The sequence below is a fragment of the Phyllostomus hastatus genome, unplaced genomic scaffold (assembly GCF_019186645.2).
Source record: "Phyllostomus hastatus isolate PE091 unplaced genomic scaffold, TTU_PhHast_1.1 phas_scaffold_345, whole genome shotgun sequence".
Classification (NCBI taxonomy): Eukaryota; Metazoa; Chordata; class Mammalia; order Chiroptera; family Phyllostomidae; genus Phyllostomus; species Phyllostomus hastatus.
The window spans coordinates 12015826-12041673 of NW_025334024.1; the positions used below are offsets into that span (position 1 = coordinate 12015826).

At 43.6% G+C, this 25848-nt stretch overlaps 1 protein-coding gene across 2 annotated transcripts in view; it reads right to left on the reverse strand.

The window, feature by feature from the left end:
* ZNRF1 (zinc and ring finger 1) overlaps window positions 1-25556 on the reverse strand; it is an 89867-nt gene extending 64311 nt beyond the window's left edge. Inside the window, exon 1 of one of the 2 annotated variants that reach the window (XM_045819143.1) lies at window positions 24426-25556. In XM_045819143.1, coding sequence (XP_045675099.1) covers window positions 24426-24849 — 424 coding nt within the window. In that variant the 5' untranslated portion in view covers window positions 24850-25556. The remainder of the gene's footprint in view (window positions 1-24425) is intronic. The other variant, XM_045819142.1, reaches the window with a different exon arrangement.
* Window positions 25557-25848: the final 292 nt, after the last annotated feature.

Sequence of the window (25848 nt, forward strand, 5' to 3'; positions counted from 1 at the left end):
GGGGGCGAGAGCGCCACGTGGAGACCGACCGACCCAGAGGTCCCTGCCTCCTGGCCTTTCCCACCAAGGTGCCAGGTGTGTGAGTGAAGCCATCTCGGATGTTCCACCTCCCATTTCTGACTACAGTAACCTCATGAGATGTCCTCGCTGTGGCCACAGAGAGAATGACCAGCTGAGCCCTACCTTAATTCCTCGGTCATAGAATTATGAGCAAATGTGTTAATGGCTGTGGTCCACTAAGTTTTGGGATAGGTTTTATGACTTAACAACAGACAACAAAAATAGGTTTCAAGGCTGCTCTTGAACATTTTCTAGGTAAACGACAAGCCGATTGTAGTCGACTTGTATAAACTTGGTCTCTGCATCTCAAGGATAGGCGAAGCCTGAAGTCTGGCAACCAGAGGGAGGAAAATAAGTGTTCACAAGACCCAACCCACTTTCTTATTATAGACTTTTCCAGGTCTGTTGGCAAGGTTTGGTTGTTTTCCAAATTTTATGTGAAAAGAACAAGTTATATGAATGTTTTACGTCCTTTCTAAAGGCCAAAGGAGGCACATGAGTGCCATTACACACCAACCTGTCGGTGTGGTTCCACCCTTCAGGGTTTGCAGAAAGGGACAAAAGATCCTGAAGATGTGGATTTCAATGGTAGGATCCATTCTGCTCTTCCCTCTCCACAGCAGCACCTCCTGTCAATGTTATAATCGGAATGAGATGTTTAAACCTGATCACATCTAAAATGCCACCCGTCACAAAAGCTGCAAAAGATGATGCTGGAGTCAGGCAGACTGAAATTCTGTCTCCGTCATTTCCCATCTTATAGATGAGAGAAGCCTGGCACCGAATAGGCATACAAGAAATGTCAAGTTCATGTTTCCCATCATTCTTCCTCCCAGATCAATGCAACTGCACCTATAAAGTGTCTCGCAGCCCAAGGATTTTCTTGAATGTACTCCAGGCAAAAACAATGAAGAAACTGAATTACGTGTGGCTTAGTTCACAGTGCTCGAGGGAATTAAACATACATTGTACATAAACACATATACCCCAGGTGCACTGGACAAATCCTACTCATCCGAGTACCATACAGGTACTACCATCCCTTTAAAGTGTTTAAAATTTTAACATCTGGGAAAGAAAATGAATCCAGTTGCTCCTATAATTCTGGACAGGTTGTTCAAAGGTCTTCGGATGAGACAGCAGATAGCTTCACTGCCAGACAACAGGCCATGCTTGTCTAGAGATGGGTCCTTGGAAGGAGAACTGTTGAGACGAGCTCTCGGCCCAAAGCAGCCACGCACGTCTTAGCGATCTCAACTCACAACCGGGAGCTGGCGAGTGAACACCTGAGCACTGCGGGGAGCAACGTGTCCTTGGGTCCACAGCTGGAGAGAGGGGAAAGCTCTGGCTGGAACATGGTAAGCAGTCTTCATGCTCAAGAGGATGCTGACAGAGGAGCTTCGTTCTGCTAGGGTTTAGGAGACTGAAAACTCTCAGGGTGATCCTTCTTGGTTCTTATATAAGGTAGTAAGTTGAATCTTCTACTCTATCTGGCATTAAACTGATAATGGCAACCTCCTCCTAATTATAGCTCAGTCCTTGCCTGTTTCTGTTATACTGCAATTTCTCTTGCTCTTTTAGCCACTGGAACCACAGAACCAGAAAAATGAGATTATATGTGCTTTTCAGGTCTCAGCTTCTTATGGTCTGTCCAAGATCTTACAATCTCTGCTATGAACTGTGAACTCTGAATGCTGTTATTTAGGGCTTACTCATTCACCCTCCTTTCGGGTACGGTGGTTGAACTTGAGGCAGTGATGAAGGACTTAAGAGATCTTCCTCGAAAGGCAAATAAATGAAAATACTGTGGCAAGGTTCTTACCCTACACATGAAATGATGGAATAATATTAACGGAAGGTACACTGTGATAAGTTAAAGATGTATATTGTAAAACCTAGAGCAACCACTAAAAAAAAATAAGTCAAAGAAGTAAAAAGTTAATAAGCCCGTAGTGGAGATAAAATGAAGTAATCAAAAAAAATGTCTTAGTCTAAATGAAGTCAGGAAGGGAGAAAAAAGACAGAAAGATAAGCAAGATGGTCAACTTAAACTCAATTACATTAATAACTGAATTAAATACAAACATTCCAGTTAAAAGCATATATAAAATGTTACGCTTTCTCTAAGACACCCACTTTCAATAGGAAGACACAGCCCTGACCAGTGTGGCTCAGTTGGTTGGGTGCTGTTCCTCAAAGCAAAAAGCCACCGGTTCGATGCCTGGGTGATAGGTTTGGTCCCAGGTGGGGGCACATGCCAGAGGCAACCAACTGATGTTTCTCACATTGGTTATTTCTCCCCTTCCCTTTTCCTCTCTTTAAAAATAAGTAAATAAAATCTTTTTTAAAAAGTAAAATAGAAAGTAAACAGGAAGACACAGGTTAAAAGGATAAAAAAATAACCATGCAAACACTAATCAAAAGAAAACTGGAATGGCTATAATTATTGCTAAAGATTTTAACACTGCCTCTGTGATTAATAAAACAAGGAGACAGAAGATCAGTATAGTTCTAGAAGACTTAAAAAACACCATCAACCAAACTGATCTAACTGACAATGACAGAAAATCCACTCAAGAGCAGCAGAAAACACTTTCTTTCCAAATGCATGTGGAATATTCACCAGACCAGAACACATTCTTGAGCCACAAGACAAATATCAAAAAAATTAAGCCCTGACCAGGTAGCTCAGTTGGTCAGAGCACTGTCCCCATAGCCAAAGTTGTGGGTTCAATTCCTGGTCAGGGCACATATAAGAATCAACCAATGAATGCATTAATAAGTGGAACAATGAACTGATGTTTCTCTGTCTCTCTCAAATCAATCAATCAAAAAAATTTTTAAAGCAAATTAAACTGAAAGTGAAATAAAAAGCAGAAATCAACAAAACAGAAGGCAGAAAAGCAACAGATTAAATCGATGAAACCCACAGCTGGTTCACTGAAACAATTAATAAAATTAATAAATCTCTAGCCAGACTACCCAGAAAAAAAGAGAAGGCACAAATTATCAATGTCATGGATGAAAAATGGGCCATCCCTAAACCTCCGTATAGCCATTAAAAAGGATAATAAGGAAATATTACAAATAATCTTTTGCTAATATATTTAATGACCTAGATGAAATGGACAAATTACATGAAAAAGACAAACTATGAAAGCTTACTTGATATGAAATAACCTGAATAGCCCTACACCTTTAAAGAAATTAAATTTTTAGTTAAACTTTTCCACAAAGAAAATTCCAGACCCAGAAAACTTTACTGGTGAAATCTATCAAACATTAAGAAAGAAAGAAAAAATACTACACAACATCTTCCAGGAAACAGAAAAGAAACACTTCCCAAATCCTTGTATGAGGCCAGCATTACTGATACCAAAACAAGACAAAAATGTTTCATGAAAATTACGAATACTCCTCAAGAACATAAAAGCAAAAATCCCTAACAAAACTTTAACGAACTGAAGTGAATGACATGTAGAAAGAATAATACATCACATTCTCTTCTTCCTCCAGGACTCCTGGGCGATCGTGCGTCAGAGGCCGCGCTTCCCAGCAGACAGAACCAAGGATGGGAGGAACTCTCGGCACGGCCCAGGGTCGGCCTGAGTGTTCTAGAGGGGACCAGCTCTGAGGCAGAAGCCTGGCATTCTTCCAAAATTGTGTAGCTTTTGTGTCTTACATTGTTTTAGTTTGTAAACTAATCCTATAGAAATAAGATAATTAAAAACTAATAGCAGGAATGGTTTAAAAACCCTCAGGTGTTAGAGTTTAGCCTTAATTGCAATGCTTAAGCAATTAGAGCTGTGACCAGAGTTAAAGATTTCAGCCTTAACAAATAGCCTTATGTGACTAATGCATATGGAAAGCTGTTTTTTTCCTTGGCTGGCATAGCTCAGTGGATTGAGCGCAGGCTGTGATCCAGGCATCACAGGTTCGATTCCCAGTCAGGGCACATGCCTAGGTTGCAGGCCACAACCACCAGCAACCACACATTGATGTTTCTCTCTCTCTCTCTTCCTCTCTCTCTCCCTCCCCCACTTCCCTCTCTAAAAATAAATAAATAAAATCTTAAAAAAAAAAAAGGAAAGCTGTTTTTCCAAAATTGTGTAGCTTTTGAATAAAGACTCCTTTCCGCCCTGGCTGGCGTAGCTCAGTGGATTGAGCGCGGGCTGGGAACCAAAGTGTCCCAGGTTCGATTCCCAGCCAGGGTACATTCCTGGGTTGCAGGCCAGAACCCCCAGCAACCACACATTGATGTTTCTCTCTCTCTCTCTCTCTCCCTTCCCTCTCTAAAAATAAATAAATAAAATCTTAAAAAAAAATAAAATAAAGACTCCTTTCCTTTATCACACACACTAAATAATACATCATGACCAACTGGACTATAGTTTATACTTTGAAATCAATGTAATTCATCATATTAACAGAACAAGTGAGAAAAAACTCCTATGATCATCTTGACAAAAGTTGACAAAATCCAACAGCCACTGATAACTAGAAATAGGAGGAAACTTGATGAAATACCCACAGCTAGCATCATACTTAATAATGGAAGACGCAATGCTTTCCCCTGAGATTGAGAGTAATCCAAGGAGATCTGTCTTACTACTTCTAGTCAACACTGTACTGGAGATCTTAGCTAGTGCAATAAAGTAAGGAATTCAGGTTTGGAAAGAAGTAAGGCTGCCTTGATCTGCAGATAATGTAATTATGTAGGTAGAGTTCTATGGACTAGCTACACAAAAGCTACTGAACCGGTTAAGTTAATTTAGCAAGATCAATATATACACATCAATTGTATTTATACAGACTAGCAGCAAACTAGGAAAAAAGTTTTTAAAATGCCATCAACAGATATGGTGAGAAAAAAGAAAAAACAGGCAACAAAAGCAAAAACAGGTGAATTGAACCACAGTGGAATTAAAAGCGTCTGTGCATCAAAGGGGCCCAACAGGCTGGAAAGCAACCTATGAAATGGGAGAAAATGTTTGCGAATCATATATCTGATAAAGGGTTAATATCCAGCACATATAGAGTCTGTACAATTCAACAATTCAATTTTAAAATGAACAAAGGCCCTGGCTGGTGTGGCTCAGTGGACTGAGTGCCGGCCTGTGGACCAAAAGGTTGCCGGCTGGATTCCCAGTCAGGGCACGTGCCTGGGTTGCAGGCCAGGTCCCCAGTTGGGAGTGCTCAAGAGGCAACCAATGGATATTTCTCTCACACATCTATGTTTCTCTCCCTGTCTTGCTCCCTCCATTCCCCCTCTCTAAAAGTAAATAAATAAAATCCTAAAAAAAATGAACAACGGACTTGAATGGACATTCCTCCAAAGAAGGCATATAAACAGCCAACAAGCACATGAAGAGATGCTCAACATCACTGATCCCTGGGGAAGTACAAGGACAGCACCTCGCACCTGCTAGGATGCCCAGTATCCGAAAGCCAAGAGCTAACACACACCGGTGGGGATGTACACTGCTGGCAGGAATACAAACGGGTACAGCAACTGTGGAAAACAGGATGGCAGCTCCTCAAAAAGTTAAAAATAGAATCACCATATGACCCAGCAATACCACTTCTGAGTATGTACACAAAAGAAGTGAAAACAAGGCCGCAGAGAAAGAGCTGTGCGCCCACATTCACGGCAGCGTTATTATTCGCAGTAGCCAAAAGATGGGAGCAGCCCACATGTCTGTCGGTGAATGAACATGTGGTGCACACACGCGTGGTGGAATATTAGTCAGCCTTAAAAAGGAAAGAAGCTCCAGCACTTGCTACTGCACAGATAAACCCCGAGGATGTTCCTCTGACTATCCGTGAGGATGTTCAGCCAGTTACAAAACGACAAATACCATGTGATTTTATATGAGGCAGGCAGCAAGAGTGGTCAAACTCACAGCAACAAGGTGGAACAGTGGCTGCCGGAGGCTGGGGGAGGCAGATATGGGGAGCTGAGTTGTTTGATGAGAGAGAACAGAGTTTCAGTTTTGCAAGATGAAAAAGAGCTGGAGGTTGGTCATGCAAACAGTGTGAATATGGTTAAGTTTTGCTGTGTGAACTTTACCACAATTAATTTAAAATAATTAAAAAAAACAAACAGGAAATACTGGACTTCGGAGGTAAATGTTTTAAAATGTGTGCAAGGCCTTTCTTTATTATAGAACTACAAAACACTGCTGCATTGACTAAAGTTCACTTAAATAAATGTAGAGAAATAACACTTTCATGGATTGGAAGTTGCAATATTAAGTTGTTAACTCTCCCCAAATTTATTCATAAATTTCACTGAGTCACAAATGAAGAGTGAGGCCAGCGAACATGCTGGGTGTTTCCTGCAGCCCCGGAGCACGCCCACAGCGTAGGCAGTCTGGGATTTAACCAGGGCTGTGGTTTATTTAGCCGAGCAAGTGTGACAAAGCAAAAGAGGGGAGGAAGAATGACAGGGTATTACATGAGGCAGTGATTATTATGACTGACTTTGGAATTTAAGCTATTTGAAGAAAAAAATAAAGGCACGATGGGCTAAGAGACAGGGAGAAGGGAACAGGGGAAAGGAACAGGGTGAATGGGCCGAGGGTCCCGTTGGAATCGGAGATTGTCCAGAGGACTGACGATGTGATAAAGAGCAGAAAAATGCAATCGAGGGCAACACCTCTCATGGCTGAGATAACAAGATGTTATTTCATTTCTCCACCATTTTTATAAAACTACAAAGAAAGCTATAAGCTCCTAACTGGTAGGGAGGACATAGGGCTGAAAGATTCCCAAAATTTAATTTTTCTGGGGCATGGCCAAACGGATTACAATTTAATGACTGTACAGATACCATTTATTAGAGCCACATCACTTTCTAGCTGTGGAATGTTGGGCGAGTTCCCTCACTGCTGGGGCTCAGTTGGCTAATCTGTAAAATGGGAATGATAACAAATAACTACCTCACACGGTAAGAACTGAAAGAGTTAATACAGGAGAAGCATTTATATAAGCTGTGCCTAGCACTGAGTAAGCAATAAATAAATGTCTGCTATTAGTAACACTGTTATTTTAGACTGTTTTTAAAGATTATGCATGTGTCTTATTTCTAAAAGAAACTGACTGTTAAAAAGCAAGAGTCCCAATAGGGAAGAGTTCAAAGACTCAAGTGTTAAGCCTGGCTGAAGCTCAAATCATTACAGAATTTTTCCAAGTACTTGTGCCACTCTGCTCCTGCTTCTCCACTTTCTGGGGCACGGGAGAAATGACACGTGCCATCCGGAAGGGCTGCAAGCTCCCAGGAATTCTATCAGCATCCACCTTGCGGCTGGGCAATGGGTTCGACTTCATCCGGAGCTCAATTTCCAGCTTCAGGGCTAGCACCTTTACTTCCTGCCCACAGCTGGCTCAGAGAGTCACACAGAATAATGACATCTTTAAAAAACACCTGAGAGAATGCTTTTTCTTATTTCAGAATATTTCACATGTTCATTTAGGAACAGGCTAAGACTTCTCTTAACACGTCAAGTAAGGTGCTTGGTTATTGGCAGTTTTATCACTGCACAGGTCACAGGAGGAGGAGAGGAGAATCAGGCAGTGCCTGCCGTCCCCTGACGGCTACTCAGACTATGAGGCTGTGGGAATTGAGCCCACGAGCGACTCCCCTGTGGGATATCATCTCAGACAGTGTCCGGGTCCCAGTGGATTGCTGCAGGCCCCACCAGTCGGCTGCCGGTTTTGCGTTTCTGTTTGCAGCACCCCAAGGCAGCAAAAGCCCCCAGGCTGAGTGATTAGGTCCCTCTTACAGGCCTGGCTTGAAATGTCTCCACCCCCACCCCCCACCCGGGGGTCTCCACTTGGTATTTCCTTTTACAGTAGCTCAGACTGTGGATCCAAGATAAAAATTTCTTAGGCTTTAAGTCTAGCTATGACAGAAGTGATCATCCCATCAGGAAGAAAAATGGGACAGAGCCATGAACTCTGGAGCAAGTTAGACATTTGCAATGCTTCAGAAATTAAGGCAGGGAGAGACCTGACCAAGGGCTCCTATGAATCCTGCTGCCTGGTGTAATTAACCTGCCGAATGTCCTGCAGTTGAGGCTGAGCTCTGGGCTCTTTCCTAGCCGATCATTTAATCACTCTAGGAGAACAGACTACATTTACAGGAGGGGACTTTGTGATCTTTCCCTGTGGTATTCTTATCACAACTTACAGAGAAGTTTTGATCAAATAGTATAGTCTCTCTGGCAAAGAGATAAACAGATAAGAGCATTTCTGGGCAAGCTCGTGGACAACCTATTACTACTTTATCATGACTTCCTTGCCTAAACAGGCACAATGGCTGGGGATGGGTAGGATGTATTTGCTGTGAATAGTACCACTTTCAAGTACAATTAGTTTCTAGAAATGACAGGAACCCCCCCCCCAAAACAAAAAACAACATAAAATCCAGAGGCAACAGAGATATCTCTCTCACACATCAATGTTTCTCTCCCTCTTTTCTCCCTTCCCCTCTCTCTAAAAATAAATATATAAAATCTTAAAGAACAAAAACAAAAACAGAGTGAAGTTTTAGCAATGTCTGCCCTGGGCGAAGAACAAGGTCAGGGTCAGCAGCTCTTCCCTCTCTGCGTGGCCTGTTGGGGCAGGGCTGGTGTGACCCACATTGCTCCTATTCTCAGTCTGTCTGGAGCCAGTCCTGTGAAACAGTGCTATACTTGAAGGAGGTGTGGGCGCGTGTATGTTGCAGGGGAAGGAAGAAGGCCTCTCTTCTTGAGAATCTTTAACTGTTCTATAGCAACTCCAAGGAGAATGAGATGGCAATTTAAGGGGGTGGAGAAAGATGATTTCATTACAAGGAGTTTCCAGCCTGAGTCAATTTTCAAGTAATAAGACCTTGGGATGGTTTTCTCCAGTCACCTCACAAACCCATCCTCCAATTCTCAGTTTAATCACAACTGCATAAAATCAGTATACCCATCCAGTAATGTTTCTTCAGGGTCCTAACGGAAGTTCATTCACCTTTCTGCTTACCCGGCTTCCTCTCTTCCCATGGCACCAGATTCTAGGTAATACAAGTGCGCTTGGGGTTAGCATTTCATCCCATAAATCGTTTTTAGAATGCGATGTCCTCTCAGAATTCTTCCTACAAGTAGATGGCGCAGAGTGGCAGTAACTTGAAAGGGAGACTTCTAGATGTGGGGTATCAACAGGTGCACTTCATCCGCTTTCTGGAACTACACGTTTACCAATTCTCTATGTACTGTTAAGAATACTGGGGGGTGTGGGGAGGTGAAAAATACTGTGGGAGAGTTGACAGCACTGTCACTGTCCAATGGAACTTTCTGCAATGACCGAAATGCTCTTTATCTATGCTGTCCAATCAGAGTGGTCACTAGCAATTGCAACTATTAAGCACTTGAAATGTGGCTACTGTGACTCAGAAACTAAATTTTACATTTTAATTCACTGTAATTTAAATATCCACATGTGGCTGGCTGCTACTGTGTTAGTGCTGTCGAGAAGGGAATAATACATCCAGCCTTCTGAGAAATTGGAAAGTTTATCCTGTAACTTCCCTCTGCACATCCTGAGTACAGAAAAAGATTAAGCCTCCTGTTGCCATAGAAACAGATCCTTGCCACAGCTGTGATCTCCCAAGAGGTACAGTGCTGAAAGGTTTCCCTACATGACTCAGGAGCAGCTCTTCCTCTGGGAGCGGAGAACAAAATGACGGGCTTCCAGCTTCCTGCCTCCCTCATTCCGCTGCTCAGCGGTGCAACGCCAGGGGCACAGCCTCATGGAAATTTTGAACAGGAGGAAAAAGAAAGCAACTAACCAACCCCACTTAACTTTCCCAAAAAGGAAAACTAGAACCACAGAAACAAGTGGTTCACTCATTTTTGTTTGTCTGTTTTTACACAACTAAAGGCAATAAGTAAACAACCACCAGGTTATTCCAAGGATATCAAAATGTAGTTCGATAAAATTGAAAATTCAGTGGGTGGGCTACAGAGCAGGTGAAGAACTAGTGTAATGAAAGGTGGAGATAAGAAATTACCCAGCGTGCAACATACAGATAAAGAATTGGAAAGTACAAGAGTTTAAGAAAGGTAAGGGATACAATAAGAAGGTATAACTTCAAAGATTTCCAGAAGGAAAGATGGGAGAGAATAAAAGGAAAAATTTGAAAAGATGAATGGCTGAGAATTTCTCAGATGCTTTGAAAGACATGAAATCTCAGATTCAAGGACAAACAGCAAGCGGGATAAATTAAAGTAAATCAAACCCTGAATACACAGATAGTAAATTTGCAAAACACAAATAAAGAGAAGATTAAAATAACAGGTAGAATAAAAAAAAACAGCCATGGCTGGTGTGGCTCAGTGGACTGAGCACCCGCCTATGAACCACAAGGCCGTCAATTCGATTCCCAGTCAGGGCACGTGCCTGGGTTGTGGGCCAGGTCCCAAGTTGGGGCATGCAAGAGGCAACCAATCAATATATCTCTCACGCATCATGTTTCTCTCCCTCTCTTTCTCCCTCCTTTCCCCTCTCTCCAAAAATAAATAAATAAAATCTTAAAAAAATAAAATAAAATAAGTAAGATATAGTTGTAACCATACTTTCACAATGGACTAAACTTGCCAATTAAGACAGTCCCAGGTTAGGGTGGAAAAAAACTGACTGTCATTTACAGGAGACACATCTAAGACATCAATACACAGGGACTGAAAGTAAAAAGATATGAAAAGATACCAGGCAAATATTTACAAAAAGAAAATTGGCCTAGATACCAAACAAAACATACCAAGGGAACATATTATTAGGGATAAAGATGCTCTCTACAAAAAAATTCTCCAGAAAGATAGAATTCCAAAAACCTATGCACTTGAAAGAACCCCAAATCATATACAGCAAAATTTGACAGAACTATAAAGAGAGGTTGGCAAATCCAGTCACAGAGAGATTTTCAGGAATTTGGTAGAGTGAGTACACTAAAACTTACTAAGATCTTTATTTGGACAACAAAACTGATAAGCTTGACCTGAGTGAACTCTTACTCAACAATTAGAACAAAATCTTACACACAAATACAATATATGATCCAAAAAGTATCTAGCCATATAATATGAAAAACAGACATTTATTGAAAACGACACAAAAAAAATTGTACACAGGACAATGTTGCCTCAGTCCCCTTCAAAGTAGGCACTTTGGGACCTCACAGAGTTTTCCCAATCACCATCAGCTGCCCTGTCATATTTTCCTGAATCTCATCGACGGTCTGAAATCCCCTCCCTTTCAAAGGAGATTTTAGTTTTGGGAAAAGCCAGAAGTTGCAGGACACCAAACCTAGGTGACCCTAGGTGATTTGATGTTTTGCAAAAAACTGCACGAGACATGATGCACAAGCAACCTTCTGAATCATCCAAATAGTTTCTGCAGAGGAATGTTCAAGCTTAACACAAAATTTGATGCAAATTCATTGCTCTACTTGCTCAGTCATTTTGAATGCTACAGCCACACAGTACACCTGCTCACTCAACAGCATCTACTGCCCCCACTGACTGGTACAGTGAAGTCGTCATTGTTCACACATGCACATTCCAGCCGGTTCTCCTTGCCTGCCAGGTTGTGTCATGCAAGCCATTTTTATTATATTAACAATAGCTGGCACTGGCTGGTGTGGCTCAGTGGATTGAGTGCCTGCCTGAGAACCAAAAGGTTGCCAGTTCAATTCCTAGTCAAGGCACATGCTGGGTTGCAGGCCAAGTCCTCAATGGAGGACGAGAAACAGATAACTGATCAATGTTTCTCTTGCACATCAATGTTCCTATCCCTCTCTTTTTCCTCACCTCCCTTCTCTCTAAAAATAAATAAAATCTTTAAAAAACAACAACAACAACAATGGCTGGACTTTTTCCAGACAGACCTTGTATATGGAAACTGACCATGTAGTAATAGGCCACAAACTGAGTATCAATAAAAACCAAAAAATCACTATCATACAGACTGCTCTGTGACTATAATGCAATAAGCTGGAAGCCAACTTAAAAAATGTTTGCAAGTTAAAAAAATAAACTTGTAAATAACTCATGAATCAAAAAAATACATGAAATTATAAAATACCTAGAACTAAATGATAAACACAAATATCAAAAATCATGGAATTCAATTAAAGAAGTATTCAATGGAAAATCTAGAGCCTTAAAGGCCTTCATTAGAAAAGGAGATTGAAAAGTCAGTAACATAGGGTCTATCTCAAGAAGTCAGAAAAAGCCCTGACCGGTGTGGCTCTCGGTTGGAATTTCATCCCCATGCACCAACAGGTTGGGGGTTCAATTCCCAGTTGGGGCACTTACAAAAGCCTAGACTGCAGGTTAGATCCCCAGTTGAGGCGCATATGCGAGGCAACCCATTGATGTTTCTTGCTCACATCCATGTTTATTTCTCTCTCTCAAATCAATACACATATCCTTGGGTGAATAAAAAATATCTACCAAAACCAAACACGACACTTCTTTTTAATTTTTGTTTATTGATTTTTGAGAAAGAGAGATCGATTTGTTTTTCCACCTATTTATGCTCGCTGGTTGATTCCCAAATGTGCCCTGACAGGGGATCAAACCTGCAACCTTGGTGTATGGGGACAACACTGTAGCCAACTGAGCTACACAGCCAGGGGTCTTATATATCTGTAAGTCCACTTCCATCAGGGTCATGGGTAGACTCAATTTCAGAGTTGACAATTAATAAATTCAATTTAATTCCAATAAATATACTAACAGGCTTTCCCCCAGAGAAGTTGACAAAGCTGTATCTAAAATTTATCTGGAAGCAAAATGTGCCCAGAATAGCTAACCAGTGTTTGTTGTTTTTATTGTTGTTGTCTATAACATACAGAACTGTTTATTCTGCTGCTTGCAATACAAAGAAACACGGAAATGTTATTGTTTGTGCACTATAGTAGGGAAAAAAATTTGAAACTGCCCATTAGGGTCGGTTTGCCAGATGTCCTGTCATTAGGAATCCCAGCTATAAACAAGGCAGTTCCCAGCACTTGGTACTTCATTTTGTTGATTCTCTCCGGATTCTGCATTTGTCCCCTAGAAAGCTTCACTTAGACAAAAGAGCTTTGAAAAAGAATGAACAAGATGAAAGGATTTGCCCTTCTGCGCAGCAAGACAAGGCTCTAGGAATTAAGAAAGTCTTAGCAGGAGGACAGGCGAGTTGACCGGGGGAACAGAACAAAGAGCCCGGGAAGGGGTGACTCCTGGAAGGAAGCTTGCTTGTGAGGGAGGCGGCTTCGCAAATCCCGGGGGAAGCCCTCACTGGCCCTTCCTTCCTCACTTGTTGGCGGGAGAGCTGGTTATTCAAATGGAGAAAAGAAAATATCCTTACCTTACAATCTAATTCTCTATGGATTAAGGACTTAAATATGAAAGACAAAATCTAAAAACTTTTAGAACAAAATATAAGATTATATTTTTATAACCTCAGGAAAAGAAAATCTTCCTTAAGACACAAAATACACAGGTCACAAGGGAAAACACTGGAATATTTAATTACATTAAAATTGTTAACCATAAGAAATCCCAAAAGAGGAAAGACATAATCCACAAACGGGGAGAAATACATCTGAATTACACATGACAAAGAATTATCCCAAGACAAAACAAAGCACAAATTCATATAAACCTGCAAGAAAAGGATGAACCATCCGATATAAACATGGGTAGAAGACCTGAATAAGCATTTCACAGAAGAGAAAACATGGTGATTAAATACACAATATTAATATATTAACTTATGGAAATACTCATCATCAAATATATAAGTAACATCACAACAATATATCATTTCACACCCATCACAGCTTGACAAGAATTAAACTTTGACAATATCAAGATCTGGGAAGGACATAAAACAAGTGAAAATATGCTATTTGGGGAGTGTAAACTGACCCAAGCACACTGGAGACCTACTGGGCAATATTAGATTAAGAGTTGAAGATGCATATACCCTATGACCCAGCTGTTTCCTGACTAAGGTCGCACCCTAGAAAAACTCTCATTCAAGTATATAAGGAAACAGAAAGACATTCTTAAAGCAACTGAAAATAACTTCAACATTCATTGATAGATAATAGATCCACAAATAGTAACGTTGTGGTATATTCACATAATAGAGTACAGCAGTGAAGATACGTGTAATAGAACAGTAAGCAGCACAGTGGATTTACAGATCTCAGACCTCTTCCGAGGTCAATGCACACAGGGGCACGAAAGGACAGAGACATTACGATAGTTTACGTAAATTAGGTGAACACTGGTTCGGACAGTCACATGCAGTGAAACTATGAACACAGGCAGGATGCCGAACAGGAAAGTCAGTGCGGTGGCTACCTTTGGGGAGGGAAGGAGAGAAGTGGGAAAGGGTGGGTACATTCAATTGCCTCTGCAATGTTTTATTTATTAATCTGCTTGGCAGGTAAAGTACATTATCCCTTTTGAATGCCTGAAATAGTTCACTGTTTGAAAAGATTCCAAGAGACCAGAGCTCCCATTCAGAGTCACGCCACTATTTGATGTCCTGAAATGTGCCCGTGAAACCAAATTTGAAGTGGCACGAAGCCGTGTGACTTCCCCTTTTTGCCATCACAGCACGGAGACACTTTACAGTCCAACTCATAAAAGCGAGCGGACAGGAAAAGGAAGGGTCAGGCTCCAGCCCGGTCCCGTGACAGGACGTACCCAGAGGCCCCCACGGAACACAGGGGCAGGGAAGTCGTTTCTGTTATTTTGTGAAAAATAATCGTTTTTTTAAAAGTGTTTTTGAACTCCTTAGGCAAGATGGTTTGTAATTATACCACCAGTTAAAAAATCTGGAGCCTTTACTATACAACCTAGGGAAATCAGTCCTCTCAGAGCAGAGATTCCTATTGCTTTCTCCTTGTTTGAAAGCATTGGTTAGAGTCATCTTTGAAGGATGTCTGCACCCTGCAGGCCTCATGCCTCAAGGCCCAGAACCACCCTCCCAGTTCTGTGCCTGCGTGTCTCCTCTTCTCTATTAGTTATTGCTGGCTCTTAGGCACCAACACCAACTTCCTGTTCCCTTTTATTGAACTCCAGAGGCTTAGAACTGGTAAGCGGCTTTGAAGAAAGTACAAAGCCAGGAAAACGCGGAGTGGAGATGGCTATGGCTTTCCAAAGGAAAGTAAATCTTAACACAGTTGTAACAACCTTTCAGCACGTCCTCTGTAGCTTATGTAAGACAGTGGTTCAGACATGAGGACAAAGAACTGCAGGTCACTGAGGCTGGCGACAGTCAAAAGTCAGGTTTGGGTGGGTCGAGAGGTTGAGGATGGGCGTTCTAGGTGTTGATATTATAATCCTGGCTTGTTCTAAACTCTTAATATCTCCAGTATTTCCTCTTCACAATCCTACGAAGAGATTGACTGGGTGATGTTCACTTTGGGTGTCATTCTAAGTGCTTTATTAAACCTGAACTCTTTGTTTTAAGACTTTATTTATTTATTTATTTTTAAAGAGGGGGAAGGGAGGGAGAAAGAGCGGGAGAGACATCAATGTGTGAGAGAACCATAGATTGGTTGCCTCCCGCACACCCCCGAAACTGGGGGCCCGGCCTGCAACCCAGTGACCTGGCTCTGACTGGGAATCAAACCAGTGACCTTTTTGGTTCACAGGCGGGCACTCAATCCACCGAAGCACACCAGCCGGGCTTAGACCTAAAATCTTAAGAACACAGATGACCTTGAATGAATCCTCTTTGTAAAGAAGTCCCACGGCCAGTGCCAAGCACAGTGCCACTATTTTACAATATGGAAAAAGAAGGCACACGTGTAATTCTTAAATTCTCATCATTAGGTCCACAGCCATCCCTTAATCCAGAAATATGATGCTTTCCCTGCAAATGGCCTCAAGCCCTCTGACCCAAGGCCTCCGTTTCATGATCCTATTATACTACTATGGTGTTTTAATGAACTGAGTTTGATTGTTGAAACTCCAATCTCATTGGTCATGCTGCGGTGGCAATTCACTGAGCACAGGCCTCCCATTCTATTCTGCGGTCCTGCACTGTGAATTCAGGGCTCACAGTCAGCAAGGAAAGCACCAGAGTTCTGATATGGCAGCCTCTGGTTATGTTCCACTGAGGGATTTATCATCCACAACCTACTCAAATCCCTCCCCCAACAGCTACCAAAAATTCCCCGGTGAGAAATGCTATTATGAGGAGTGCCTGCTTTGTGACTCACACTGTTTCATTAAAAAGATATTTTTTTCAAACAGATTTTCAGTAGAAGAATCCAAAGGTTTTCCAAAGCCACAGAAAACACAGAACAGCTCATAATACTATTCCTCAAAGGTCTGCTACTTCATAGGAGATCCCTACACCTCAAAATACTGGATATGCCTAGATTCTCTATGCTTTCATGTTGCACTTAGCCTCTGAGCTGAGAGATGAGGTAGCAAATGGATCAGTTAAACAGACCCAACATGACTGGGCTCGTCAGATATTAAGATAAGAGGCAATCCTGGTTGGTGTGGCTCAGTTTGTTGGAGCTGCATCCCAATAACTGAAAGGCTGAGGGTTCAATTCCCAGTCAGGACACATGCCCAGGTTGCAAGTTCAATACCCAGTTCAGGCATGTATGATCCCCTGTCTGGGCACATACAGAAGGCAACAGATCAACACTTCTATCTCGCATCGATGTTTCTCTCTCACCCTTTCTCTCTGAAAGCAATGAAAAAATGTCCTCGGGTGAGGATTTAAAAAAATGAAAAAAGAAAAAAAGATGGAAGGCAGCTGGCCTGCAAGCCAGTCCTCATCACAGGCCTTAGACTTCCATAGTTCTCAGGAGCAAATGGTTGCAATGGTATGACTGGTTCAGCCATATCCAACCAGGACAGAGGAAATCTAGTAACATGTGGTACACACCGGTATTTGGTGATACACACTACAGTAATGGGCAGTGTTACAGAAAAGTTTCTTTTGAAAAGCTGACTTACACAGCATTATACCTTAGAGGGCATTAACAGTATAAATGATCTAAATAGAGCAGAACAATTATCACAGAAAGCCAATCTGTATTTATGGTAGACCAAGTACTTCGCTGGTTTAGGTTGGACTCCCTCAGATCTTCGCAGGATTCCCAGAGTATTTGGGCAGGCCTGGGGATAAAAGAATCTTAATAGCTTTTACTAAGGAAACACACCTTTTCAACAGGACAAAGGAAAAAAAAGTTTTTAGGGACGGAAACAAATCAAAAAGAGCTGAGAAATGTGGGCAAAATGATCAAGCCAGCTGGGGCTAGGGTCTTCGGTTCTCCTCCTACCTCTGTCCCAGATCATCTGGGTGACCCCCAGATCTAGTTTCTTCTACATGCAAACAAATCAACTTTAACCTTAAAAGATAATGTAATATCAGAACAACCCTTTGATATTCTCATTGAGAAGACAGAGGACCACCTGTGTTGGGACAGGTGAGGAATTTCTTAGTAGGCAATAAGTAGGCACTGGACTGGAACCAAAAAGAAAAGGTCACCTGCCCCGGTCACAACTAGAGCTTAGGAAAGAATGAATAGTGTGAATGAAGAGTAGAGGAGAAATATCATCCATGTAGCAGCCTCATGGACAAAATCCTGAATTTCTCTGTTTATTCAACTGAGGAACTGAGGAAGAAGGTAAAATCTTACACAAGCTGCAATATTCCGACTATCTCTTAAAGAACAAGGAAGCAAAGATTCTTACAAATGTCGGCCTGAAAGGAGTTGCAGGGAAAGTGACTTCACAGGGTGTAAATTCTTGCCAGGGCAGGTCAGGGTGGGTGGTCAGGCCCCGGGCATACACCTTCTTTAGTGAAAGGCTTATCTTTGCCTTCAGCAAGCCCTGCCCATTGCCTCTGTGAATCCAGGTTAACACACCCTTAAAGCGTCTCTTTTCAGACCCCGCCTTCTAAAACCACTCTTAGAGAGAGTGTATTCATGTTAACTATCCTGTAATCTGATCCCCAGGTTGCTTTCCCCACCTTCAGGTAACCTTCCTTAAGGTTCCTCAATTCTGCAAACTGTCATTTCTTGGAAGCATTTATCTCAGTCTGGAGAGATCTTGCTTCCAGGGCTATCTTCCATTTGGCTCAAACAAATTTTATAAAAATTCTTCTCGGGTTTGGACATTCTTGTGTGGACAAAAAGAGCGGAAGTAATGTTAATCACCCTGCTAATACATATATATCCCCAGCACCTAGCACAGGTCCCAGAATACTGGAGGCACTCAATAAGTACCAGCTGAATAAATAAATGCCTTAGCACAACAGATCACACACACACATAAAAAGTCTCATGCTTTTGCCCTGGCTGGTGTGGCTCAGCGGATTGAGCACTGGCCTGCAGACCAAAAGGTCACCGGTTGGATTCCCAGTCAGGGCACATAGCTGGTTTGCAAGCCAGGTCCTCGCACATCGATGTTTGTCTCTCTCTCCTTCTCCTGCCCTTCCTCTCTCTCTAAAAACAAATAAAACTTAAAAAAGAAAAGAATACACCATGTGCTAATGAGCACGTAAGAGTCAGAAGTTAAAACGGGTGAATCTAGCTCTGACCAGGTGGCTCAGCGGACTGGCGCGTCCTCCTGTATACCAAAAAGGCTGTAGGCTCACTCTGGTTGGGGCGCTTGCGGGCAGCAGCCTGTCAGTGTTTCTCTCTCCCTCCCGCTCTCTCTAAAAATCAATAAAAATATCCTCTGGTGAGGATTTCAAAAAACAAACTGCTGAATCTATTAAGTTCTTTCTCATAGTCAAACCTATACCCACAGTAATCACTAGGAACCATGACAGAGCCTGGAAAAGAAACAGATGGAAATATGGCAATTTATACTCATCCATCTTTTTTAAAAAACTGAGATTAGGATTTAGGTTTTGGGTTAACTTCAAGATTCTACTACCACAACCTCAGCGACCATCTGTCATGAAAACAACCTTGCTTAAGGCTTAGCAGGGTCAGAACCCATTTAAGTTACGACCACTTCCCTATAAAGTTCTTTCCGATTTTGAAACTGTCAAAAAAATTTAGTTTTAGATGTGGGTTCTCTGAAATGTTAGTGCCCAATAAGCTTCGGCAGAATATCACATTTGTAAAATACAAAGCACGTTCCTTTTCCCAAAAGGAATTAAGAGTTGAATTTCTTTGGTTAACAGTAGTCTGGTTTAGAGTATTCCTTGTGACTTACTTGGGGTGTGTCTTTGTATAGTAGCAAAATGTACACATCCCATAAAATAAATACTTTTAGAGTAAAACCTGTTTCTTGCAACACCCTTCAAACCTCAATGAGTAAGAGTTAACTGTTGACCTTCAAGAAATCACCTTGCCCTGACTGATGTGGCTCAGCAGACTGAGCGCCCGCCTGCAAGGTTCAATTCCCGGTCAGGGTACAAGCCTGGGTTGTCTGTCTAGTCCCTTGTTGGGGGCGTGCAAGAGGCAACCGATTGATGTTTCACTCACACATCAAGGTTTCTCTCCCTCCCTTTCCCTTTCTCTAAAGAAAAATAAATAAGATTTTTCTTAAAAATTATCTTCTCCTCGAGGGAACTTCTTTTATTTTATAGAAACTAAGCCCTCATGGTTTAGTTTCTCTGCTAAACCATGAAAACCCTGCTTAATGCTTAAAAAAAATTTTTTTTTCATTAAAAACAGAATTTTTACTGGGCAGGAGACCCATCATGCTCCTGGGAGACCACCAGGGGCACTTCCTCCTCCAGAAACCACGTAAAGGACCATCACCTCTCGCACACCCATGGTGAGGACGAAAAGGCTTTCTGATCCACCCCAGTGGAGTTGGCAACTCTCCCTAATTATTCAAGAATACAGAAAATCAAATCACCTGAGAACCCTAGTATGGCAGCAAAATAGAACCATGAGCTATCCTGCTAGCTTGTTTAAAGACTTATGAAAAGTCACCTTTCTCTCGGCCCCAGTTGATGGCTTGTTGACATCAGAGCATAGTTCAGATTTTTCTGAATGTGCATGTGTACACATACACATGACTAAGTTGGAGTGAAACCCTCAGGCCATTCTATAGTAGGACTCAGAAAACAGGCAACCTCTTCCTTCCTACATGGTGGATCCTCTATTGCCCCCCCCCCACCCCCCGCCGCCACCCTGACACACACATACATCTAGAAATCCATCTTCTGAGATAGACAGGATACTATTAGGAGTTAAACACCTTGCAGCAAAACTTACATTTTAATGTGGAAAGGAATGGACTCTTTAACTCTGACCCTATAAAGCAGCTCTTCTCAATGGCATTTATTATTATGAGCGGCCTGTCAGTGTAGGTTGGATTTCAGTAGAGAGCACTCGCTTCCATTTCGGGGAAACAGTTCACACAGCTCTAAATCTCAATGCCCAGGAAATTCTAAGATGAAAGAAGGCAGAGAACTATAAGAGAAGCGCTCCCAAAGGAACATCACTCTCCTTATGAATGTTACATGGCTTTTCTAAACACTATCTCAGGAGACCCAACAAGGTAAGCAGGGGTGGGTGTGTGTGTGTGTGTGAGTGCGCACACGCATATATATATATATATATATATATATATATATGTGAGAGAGAGAGAGACATCGATTTGTTGTTCCACTTATTTATGCATTCACTGGTTGATTTCTGTATGTGACCTGACCGGGAATTGAACTCGTAACCCTGGCATATCAGTATGGTATTCTAACCAAACAAGCTACAGAGCAGAGTTACATTTTCTTCACCTGTAAGATGGGGATAATATGTATCCTGTACTCTGGCCAGGTAGCTCAGTTTGTTAGAGCACCATCCTGATATGCCAGGGTTAGGGTTCAATTCCCGGTCAGGGCACATACAGGAATCAACCAGTGAATGCATAAATAAGTGGAACAACATATTGATGCTTGCTCTAAAAAATCAATTAAAAAAAAGAAAAAGAAATGGTGACTCTACAGCTGAATGACCTACTTGCCTAAAGCCACAAGTAGGCAGGCAGTTAGTAGCCCAACCAGGAGATAAGCACAGTCCTCTGACTCACAGGCCACCGCAACTTCCAGGACACTGTCGGCTTCCTTGTTTTAGGATGGGGGGCAGGCGAGTGTAATCATTAAGAGCCCAAGTTCTGACTGTGGCTAGACCAGAATTCCAATCCCAGCTCCACCACCTATTAGCTATTTAACCTGTGTAGGTTCTTTAACCTCCCCTACACCTCAGTTTCCTCACCTGTACAATGGGAATAAAATGTCTTATCTCACAGAGTTATAGTGATGATTACATAAGATGATGGACACAAGGAACTCCACTCACTCAACCAGTATTTGTGCTGAGCACACATAGTACAAGAGTTACAACAGTGATCAAGAGGCACAGTTCTGTTCCTGTAGAGCTTAAAATTTAGTCAAACTAAACAGGAAAGTAAACAGGTAAATAAATATTTATAAAGTATAAATTCTAATAAGGTAACAGGTGAGTGACTGGAGAGATAAACAGGAGGGAGCCAGTTTTTAAGGCCAGTCTCTGAAGACAAATTTAAGTTGAACCCTAAGTGATCAGAAAGAGATATCGATCTACAGAATGAAAGGAAAAGCATTCCAGGCATAGGGAACAGGATGAGTGAGGGTCACAGCCCAAGAAAGTCTGGGAACGAAGAGAAGACAAATTTGACCGCTATGAATCCTCACTCGGTTTGGGAAACAACCTTAGGAGGCTGGCAGGTGGGGATTACACATCTATTTTTAAAATAACAAAGATGAGGCTCAAGAGAGAAGATGTGTCTCACCTGAGGTCACAGCTACTCCCTGGAGCTGGGACCCCACGATTCTACCCCGATACATCAGCTCACTCCCTTTGAGGAAGCCTCCTACACACTGAACTCCCCTGCTTATTTGACTGCCCATGAAGAGTTCCAAAGCACCTGGAAAACACAAGCAAGAGCATCACTTCAACTTCCAGGCATCTAGTCAACTGTGCAGCGAAATCCTTACTGCACAAAAGTAAGGATTTCTGCTTTTACAACGCAAAAGTAAAAACTGCTCAGACCTTACTCATAGGCTACAGAATAGAAATGAGTGTCTTCTTATAACACTGAACAAAAGAGGAAAGGGATGTCCTAGAAGATCCCTTGGCATGTTCCAGACAGGAAGATAGAACCACCGCTGCAGAAGTGCGGTAGTATGAAGGTTCATCTCAAATAAACTGCACAGGAAAAACTAATTACTTTATTTGAATAAAAGAACAAATTCTTTTTTAATTTTCAGTTATTGATTTGAGAGACAGAGGGAGAGATAAAGGGGGATAGGGTGAGGGGGAAGGAGAAGGAGAGAGGGAGTAGCGGGAGAGACAGAGAAAAAACCATTTGTTGTTCATTCATTGGTTGCTTCTTGTATGTGCCCTGACTGGGGACTGGGTAGCCATCCAACAACCTCGGTGTAACGGACCACACTCTAACCAACTGAGCTATCAGGCCAGGGCAAAAGAATGAATTCCTAGAGCAGTGGTTCTTGGTCTGGGTGGTACCCCCCACCCCCACCCCATGCTTCCATCAAGAGCATTTGGAAATTCCTGAGGGCATGTAGTGGGTAGGACTAGGTATGCTCAATGTCTTTCAAAAGGACAGCATGGTCCCATCAAGAAAGTTACTACCCAAAATGTTAATAGCAGCCCCCAACATATGCTTTACTATATTACTCCCTTAAGGGATTAATATGCTCCAACTTTTCCTGTATTCCCATGGTTCAGTGGCTCTTCCTGCCCTCACCACAACTGGATGAAAAAACAAACAAAGATTTCACAGCTGAGGAATCTGAAATTTGGGAATCCAATTGTAAGCTCACAACTCTAGCATGAAACCTGGTGGGAAAAGAATTTTCTAGTAAAAGACATACAAGAAATTTTAGCAATCAGGAACTCCTTCCCCAGACAAGCCTCTGGTTGCATTTGTTTTACAACACACAAAATTCTGTGGTTTTAGAGAAACTTCTTACAGTGCTTTTCAATTTTAAAATCTGATATTTATGACAGTTCTTTTAAACACTTAACCACATCATCTTGTAAATACAGCAGACTCTGGACCAAATTTTATGAAAAAGATGATCAATTTCAAGACGTCCACCTAAAGCTGATCACACATCTACAAGTGCTACAGGCAGTCATGCCTTGCATCTCATTCAGGGAAGAGTTTGATGCAAGTCTGAGAAGCTTCAATGGTATCTAGAGACCTGTACATATAATAAAATGCCATCCTAGCAATTCAAAAGACTTTCAAGTGTCACTATTCTCCCCCCTGAAATTTTTTTTTCACAAATTAAAGTTTATAGAATTGAAAAAAAAAAATCCGACCGATTCCCCCAAATAAAGACCAATTAGTAAATAGTGGCTGCACACCTCTTTTGGCCAATTTTCTAGAAGCCTAACCTGGCTTCTCAGGTTAGCTGAGCAGACAGACCTGTTTTCCTCCAGAAGCTCCTGCCAGACAAAGCCTGGGAAATCCTCCTCCAGCTTTTCCCTGGCTAGTCACCAGAAGTACACAACATGAATTCATCCAGATTCTTTGAATCCTCCTCTTCCCCTGTCATGTACCAACCACCTGGCAATAAAACCCCACCTCTCCATACAAAAAGATGCAGATTACCTGGAAGACCAAGCACTTAGCATGGAGAGGAAGGAAAAAAAGATGGAGGGATGTGAGAGTCATGTAGCCAAACCTACTGCATGCAGCAAGGGTGACCACAGCCCTAGTCCTGCAAAGCCTGGGAGGAGGCTCCCTGGCTGGGCCTCCATTCGGCAGGCCACACCTGTCTATGCCAGCAGCCTGCTAGCTGCTCCATTTTAAACAATTCGAAGAGATCTCCAGCAGGGTGGCAAAACTGAGCACCCCTCTCTCCCAGCTAGAGTGAGAGCCCAAATCCAACCACCACTTGGCCCCAATTTTATTTCTTTTCACACTCTTTGTTTAGGAGACACCGCCCAGCTTGGTCAAATTGGTAAATCTGTCTGTCTGGCAAGAGTGAGGTAGGCACAATGATGCAGTTACAGAAAGAAAGCACCGAGGCTGACTGTATATAAGCAAGACCTTTTCTCTGAGGATGGTGCTGCCAATAAGTGGGACTTCAATAGGCAGGTTTCACTCTGCCCATCCATAAGTGAACCAACGCCTTAAGTCCAAAAACGCCCGGCTCCACAGCCTCACAGAAAACCTCTTTTCTAGAGGGTCGGTATCCCATTCGTCCCTGGCTTCCGGAACCAACGGGACAACAGACAGATCCAGGTCGTGCACTCTACGTCGAAACCTCCGCACGCGCGCCCTCCTTTGCACTCCACCCTCCGAGGCCTCCACCACCCGCGGACTCACCACTGTGCGAGCTGAACCACCTGGGTGCGATGTGCAGAGGTAGAGCATCCGCCAGCGAGGCTCGGGAACCTAGGTACAGCATCCCGTCTCTATGGTGACCGCCGCCCGTCTCCTGGTAACCATTGCCTTGGGCATAAGTGGATTCCGACGCTGACCCTCCACCGCCCGGCGCCCGGTCGGAATCGCTGGTCCCGCGGGAGGCGGGTGTGTAGAGGCCAAAGGGCACCCCCCCGGCCGTGCTGGGGTCCATACCCATGCCCGCCACCGAACTGACCGAGCGGCTGCGCAGCCCCATGGCTCCGCCGCCCGCCCGGTAGTGCCCAAAGTGGGGCGCCCCTCCTGGCGGGGGCACAGCACTGTCATCAGTGGAGACCCCCGGGAAGGGGGCCCGAGAGCGGGCCGCCGTGCTCTGCTTGCCCCCCATGCTCGCCCGAGCCCCGATGGGGCGGGAACCTGGAGGCCAAAGCCCTCCCCCACTTCTCAGCAGCAGGGGGAGGGTTGGGCGAGCATAAAGGGGTTGGGAGTCAAAAAGGAGATCGGGAGGGAAAAAAAGAAAAAAGAAAAGAAAACCCGCGGGGCGGAAGAGGCAGGCGGGCGGGGATCCCAAACTAAGAATTTAAAACGATCCAAGCCAAGCGCATGTTTCCCCTCAAGGTCCAAAGAGGCGCAGTCCGGCGCAGGCTCGGAACGCCACAGGCCGCCCCCGGGCTCCCGAAAGCAGAGGGAGCCGCAGGGAAGAAGGGAGGGAGGCGGCAGGCGGGCGCGGGGAGACGCCGGAGGAGGCCGCCGGCCCGAAAGGAGGAGGCGAGGAGGGCTGGGGGCTCCGGGCGCGTCCCCCGCCTGAGGACGCCGCGACTGTGGACGGCGACCCGGACCCCTCCAGGCCTTGGGCTGGCTGCGGTGCTGGGCGGCCAAGCGGAGCTCGGGAAGCCGCGGTCGCGTCACGTCGCGCTCTCGCTCCAGCTGCTGCCGGCCGGCCAGCCGCACCGCCCCGCTAGGTCCCGGGCTGCGCTCGCCGGCGCTCCTCGCAGCCGTGTAGACAATGGAGGGCGGCAGAGCGCAGGCGCGGCCCGCGCCCCCTCCCCTTCCCCCCCGCCGGCTTAACCCCTTCCCGGCCCCTGCAGCGCTTCGCCGCTGACGCTCAAGAGGCCCCCACCCAACCACCCAGCCCCTGCGGGCCTGTGGCCTGAGTGTCCTGAAGTACCAATCGTCAGAAACAGGAGCAAGGCGTCTTTCCAAAGAGAACACTCTTTAAGTCCCTGAAAGTGGTTAATTATGCAGGGGGAACCACCTATGGGGGAGGAGTGGCGAAGGCTCTAGGGGGTGGAAAGGAAACACAAGCAAGACGAAAGATTACTCAAGACGCCTACCTGGCTCTGAGGGTCACTGGTCAAGCTCCCCTCCGGGCTCAAATTTGCCCCCA